The 6000-nt window shown below is 42.2% G+C and overlaps 1 protein-coding gene across 1 annotated transcript in view; it reads left to right on the forward strand.

Annotated features, from left to right (window-relative positions):
• Positions 1-6000, forward strand: part of LOC143276787 (KICSTOR subunit 2-like) — a 29325-nt gene that overhangs the window by 1037 nt on the left and 22288 nt on the right. Inside the window, exons 2-3 of the mRNA XM_076581435.1 lie at positions 1213-1355; positions 2906-3058. Coding sequence (XP_076437550.1) covers positions 1224-1355; positions 2906-3058 — 285 coding nt within the window. The 5' untranslated portion in view covers positions 1213-1223. The remainder of the gene's footprint in view (positions 1-1212; positions 1356-2905; positions 3059-6000) is intronic.

The following is a 6000-nucleotide window of genomic DNA, read 5'->3' on the forward strand; positions in this document are numbered from 1 at the left end:
GGTGAATGATGTTCATGTTTTGGAGCATGAGAGTCTGACAATTTCTTCCAACTCACACATTTCTGCACCACAGTGTATGTCTGTACCCATGGCTTCGTCATGGAGGACTGTCACTGCGCTTGAATTTGTGTCGCTGTGTGTCATGTCGATCTGCTGGTCGTCACGCCGTGCATTGCTTATTAACAGGGGTGCAGAGTGAGGGGAGTGGTGGTTGTGAACAGACATGTCAGAATGAAAAGCTGTCAGCTTTGAGAGAGAGAGAGAGAGAGAGAGAGAGAGAGAGAGAGAGAGAGAGAGAGAGAGAGAGAACTTTTCTTCAGCTTCATATCCAACAGTTATTCAACATCAATCATTGAAGCATGATCCATCATTCCAGTAACACTTTTAGCCCTTTAATGTCTTTTGCCTGTGTAGCCTTACAAGCCTGGTAAGTTTTGACCCGGCTGTATGAGTGGATAGGGGTGGTTCACTTGAGTCACATAACTGTCTTATAACAACTGCTCAACCAGTAGTAACCAAACTTCAAATAATGATTAAAATATAGTTTTGACACAAACTGCTTAAGTTTCATGAAAAGGGCTATAGTATTTTATAGTGTGCCTTGAAATTAAAAACAGAAGTAGGTTAAATTTCACTTTTAACTACTGACTTGTAAGTATATGTATTCAAATCAATTGAAACTTGCAACCTAAAAGAAATTTGATCACTGTCACTTTCCCATCATTTATCAAATGAATTACTAAAGGGTCAGTTCATCATTATCCTGGTTGAATTCACTCCCAGAGTCCATCATAATTTCAACGAGCACTTGCTGTGTAGTAAGCCTTTGATGTTTTGCCATAAAGATGCAGAAAACTGGGTGAAAAGCACACGTATTGTTTGAATTTGTCAACAAAACTTTGTATCATATATGCCAGTAAGGAAGGAATTTCGGTCCAAGTTACTTTCCTTCCTGAGTAGTTTAATGCACACCAAGGAGCTGACGTGGCACTGAATGGGTTTCTTCACCTAAATGCTGTTTGTGCTCAGGCAGAGAATGACAATTTGTGGCACCTGACCAGCATTAATTTTGTGCACAGAGTTGAATGAGATGTTTTTATTATTATATTGATAATTATTATAATGTGAACAGGCCATGAACAAGGTCTCAAGCACCACAAGTTCAAGTTCAAGTTCATTGAGTAGCATATTCATCATTCCTTGTTTGTGCAGGTTAAAGAGCTATGTCTGCTAAAAACACAATGACCAGTGTGCCGGCTGTGGCCAGTCCTGTGGGTCCACGGGAGGAATCCTTTCTGGAGACGTTCTTCGCTATTCTGGGACAGCTGTCATTCGACAAGGCCAAGGAGATGATGGTGAGTGAAAGGCACCCGGTCAAGGTGCATGGTGGGTTTTGCGGCAGAGTAATCATCTTGAGGATTGTGGCCATCAAATGGATGAAGATGAAGATAGGGGACTTTGCCAGTCTCCCAGGTCAACAGATGTGCAGCTGCAGATATGCTGGTTCTGGAACCCTCTTCATGGAGATTTTTCCGATCTCCCAGGTCAACTGTACATGTGCAGACCTGGTTGTGTCTGAACCCCCTCCGTGTGTATACACATGCAGAAGATCAAATACGCATGTTATAGATCGCGTAATCAAGATCAAATACGCACGTTATAGATCGCATAATCCATGTCAGCATTCAGTTGGTTGTGGAAACAAGAACATACCTGACATGCAGCCCCCCCCCCCTCCCCCTCTCCCCACGCCCCCCCTCCTGACCCCCAAAGCGGAGTGTGGGTGCTAACATTGCGGGGATAAAAATGGTCGTCCAGGTTGAGTCCACTCATGACGGGCGCAATAGCCAAGTGGTTAAAGTGTTGGACTGTCAATCTGAGGGTCCCGGGTTCGAATCACGATGACGGCGCCTGGTGGGTGAAGGGTGGAGATTTTTACGATCTCCCAGGTCAACATATGTGCAGACCTGCTAGTGCCTGAACCCCCTTCGTGTGTATATGCAAGCAGAAGATCAAATATGCACGTTAAAGATCCTGTAATCCATGTCAGCATTCGGTGGGTTATGGAAACAAGAACATACCCAGCATGCACACCCCCGAAAACGGAGTATGGCTGCCTACATGGCGGGGTAAAAACGGTCATACACGTAAAAGCCCACTCGTGTACATACGAGTGAATGTGGGATTTGCAGCCCACGAACGCAGAAGAAGAAGAAGAAGAAGAAAAGTCCACTCATGACATACGAGTGAACGTGGCAGTCGCAGCCCATTAACGACGCCGACGAAGAAGAAAGGTATTCAGTGATTAGAACTGAGGTAAATTGACAGGGTCTGCCAATGATTCAAAGGCACCCAGCTGCATTGTGGCAGTGTGTACCTGCTATAGAGTTTGGACTATCATGGAAGTTTGGAAAAGTCATGTGTGCTGTGTTGTGCTTTGTTGTTTTTCTTGTCTAGAATAGGCGCTACTTAATATTCATCTTGTTGTTGTTGTTCTTTTTCTTTATTTTATTTTGTTTGGTTTGGTTTTATTTAATTTAATTTATTTTATTTTATTTTATTTCATCATTTTTATATCAAGTTTGATTCCATCTGGGTTTGCAATTTTGTCACAGCATCACAGGATATCTCATTAGTTATTATTATTTTTATTATTATTGCTATCATTATTGCTATTATTACTATTATATTAGTATTACTTATTATTATGAATGTGATTATTAGTATTATTGCTATTATTACTATTGCTGTTATTACTGTTATTATGATCAGCATCATCATTAGCAGTATCAACATCATCATCATTATTATTATATTTATTCACATCATCAATATCAGTATCACTATTATGACGATGATGATCATGATGATGATTATGATTGTTATCATGATGGTGTGTGCCCAGGAGCGAGAGAAGGAGGCTCACAAGGCCTTCACGGCGGCATCCTGGGGCACGCTGGTGCAGTGCCTGGCGCAGCTGGTCACGGCCGAGCGCATGTACCTGTCCTTGACCTTTCTGGAGCAGAAGCGGTTCCAGTCCATCGGCCGCTCCAAAGAGGTAACGGAAAGCTGGTAGTGACTGTTGTCCTTGTAATGTCTTGTGCATCAGTATCAGTAGCTCGAGGAGGCGTCACTGCGTTCGGTCAAATCTATATACACTACACCACATCTGTCAAGCAGATGCCTGACCAGCAGCGTAACCCAATGCGCTTAGTCACGCCTTCAGAAAAAAAAAAAAGTGTGTGTGCGCGCGCGCACTTTCTCTTGTGTGCGTATCTTTTACCTGTATTTGTAAAACACTTTAGAGCTCTATGTAGAGCATAGGACCTAGATAGATTCACAGTATAGTAGTGGTAGTAGTAGTTGTAGTATTGTCATTATTATTCCTATCAGGGTGTAGAGGAGCTATTTTGGAAGGAGGTAGTTTGGAAGAATTGTACGAGTGCATAACTGGAGTGTGCATGCTATGTGTGTGTGTGTGTAGTGTGTGTGCTCTGTGTGTGTGTGTGTGCTGTGTTGTGTGTGTTGTGAGTGTGTGTGTGTGTGTGTGTGGTACTGAAAGCTGGTAGCTGTTATCCTCGTAATGTTGAAGAATTGTACGAGTACATGACTGGAGTGTGTGTGTGTATGTGTGTGTGTGTGTGTGTCTGTGTGTGCGTGTGCGTGCGTGCGTGCGTGCATGCGTGTGTGTGTGTATGTGTGTGTGTGTGTGTGTGTTTGTGTGCCCTCCATTGACCTTCACAAGAATAGTAATAATGAAATATGTCTAATCCTGATGATACTAATACTATAATTACAAATTACAATAATGATAATAATTTTTATTATTACATTTATAATATTGATGATAACAATAATGATACTGCCACTACTAATTAGCACTGCCAGTGCTGCTACTACTACTAGTACAACTGGAAGTTATGAAGTATATAGTACTGAATCTTGTGCAGAGACAAATCAAAGAGCATTCACACCCAATTTTTGCACACATGCGTAATAACTCCAAAACCAATGGAATAGAATAAATTATACAAGTTAATGGAAGAGTGGAAAATCTCTGAATGGCAAATGGGAGGTAGGCAGCCTCCTGTGTAAATGACTCTGTTTGTAAAGTGCTTAGAGCTAGGTCTCTGACCGAGGACAGGTGCGATATTCTTATTCATATTGGGTTATGGAGGAGCTACTTTGGAAAGAGGAAGGTTTTAAGGCCAGATTTGAAAGATATGAGTCAAGGGAAGTGTGTGTATGTACCTTCTCCTTTGTTCTTCATAGTAAGGATAATAACAGTACTTATATGTGGAGTGATGGCCTAGAGGTAACGTGTCCGCCTAGGAAGCGAGAGAATCTGAGCGCGCTGGTTCGAACCATGGCACAGCCCCCGAAATTTTCTCTCCCTCCACTAGACCTTGAGTGGTGGTCTGGACGCTAGTCATTCGGATGAGACAATAAACTGAGGTCCTGTGTGCAGCATGCACTTAGCGCACGTAAAAGAACCCACGGCAACAAAAGGGTTGTTCTTGGCAAAATTCTGTAGAAAAATCCACTTCGATAGGAAAAACAAATAAAACTGCACACAGGAAAAAATATAAAAAAAATGGGTGGCGCTGTAGTATGGCGATGCGCTCTCCCTGGGGAGAGCAGCCCGAATTTCACACAGAGAAATCTGTTGCAATAAAAAGAAATACAAATACAAATACAAATACAAACTCCCCACATAAAGGGCTCTAAACGCCTCACATGAAACACTGCAGGTACAATAGTGCATAATGAACAACTTACCTCTGCACAAAACAAAACAAACACATAAATGTGTGTCTATACACCAAGACAACACTACAAATTGCAGATACAAACAATCACAGATGGACGCAATAGCTGAGCGGTTAAAGCATTGGACATTCAGTCTGAGGGTCCCGGGTTCGAATCTCGGTAACGGCGCCTGGTGGGTAAAAGGGTGGAGATTTTCCGATCTCCCAGATCAACATATGTGCAGACCTGTTTGTGCCTCAGCCCCCTTCGTGTGTATATGCAAGCAGATCAAATACGCACATTAAAGATCCTGTAATCCATGTCAGCGTTCTGTGGGTTATGGAAACAAGAACATACCCAGCATGCACACCCCTGAAACAGGAGTGTGACTGCCTACATGGCGGGGTAAAAATGGTCATACATATAAAAGCCCACTCGTGTACATGCGAGTGAACGTGGCAGCCCACGAACGAAGAAGAAGAAAAAGAATCACAAACACACAGACACACACACACACACACACACAAATGCCCTGTACATGCACATGCATGCACACACACACTTGCACGCACACACAAACACCCACCCACACCCACACCCCCCGCGTCACACACACACAGACTACTGCATCCAAACACTTGTTGTGCGTAACGCAAAAGATTGTAGCGTAATCTTTAAAACACAGGCCAGGGAACTCCCAGCTGATCCGCTGTTTTCAGCAGAAGAGCTGTTGATTTCAGGGGGAACAAAAATTTTTTTTTTCAGATGAGAAAAAAACAAAAAACAAAGAGTACGGGTCAGAGAAGAAACTGTGAATTATTGCTTTAGCTTTCAGGAGAGGTCCCCCCAAAATGAATGATTTCATTTTTGTTGCCCCTGCACCATCCCTGCCTAAGGCAGTCCCTGGACCTGGGCCGTCTTTCAGAGGAAACTCTCCGGGGCAATTCCATAGCTTGAAACATTAACCCTTTCGCTGCCAGGAAAATAAAATTTAATTGAAATCTATTTGCCAGGGTTTTTTTTTCCAAAAAAACGGGTATAAATTTTCCAAAAATTATGTGCTCTTTGTTATTGGAGAAAGACCCATAAAAGTATATATTTTCTGAAAGGTAAATGAATAAAGAATACAAAACACATGCTGTTTTCCCATTTTATATATTTTTAGTGACATGCTGTTGTTTTGAAATCAGTGTTTTGTTTTTTGTCACATTTTCAACTTGTTCATTACAAACATTAGTCAGGTAATTTGCA

This window comes from Babylonia areolata, chromosome 33, assembly GCF_041734735.1.
Source record: "Babylonia areolata isolate BAREFJ2019XMU chromosome 33, ASM4173473v1, whole genome shotgun sequence".
Lineage (NCBI taxonomy): Eukaryota > Metazoa > Mollusca > Gastropoda > Neogastropoda > Buccinidae > Babylonia > Babylonia areolata.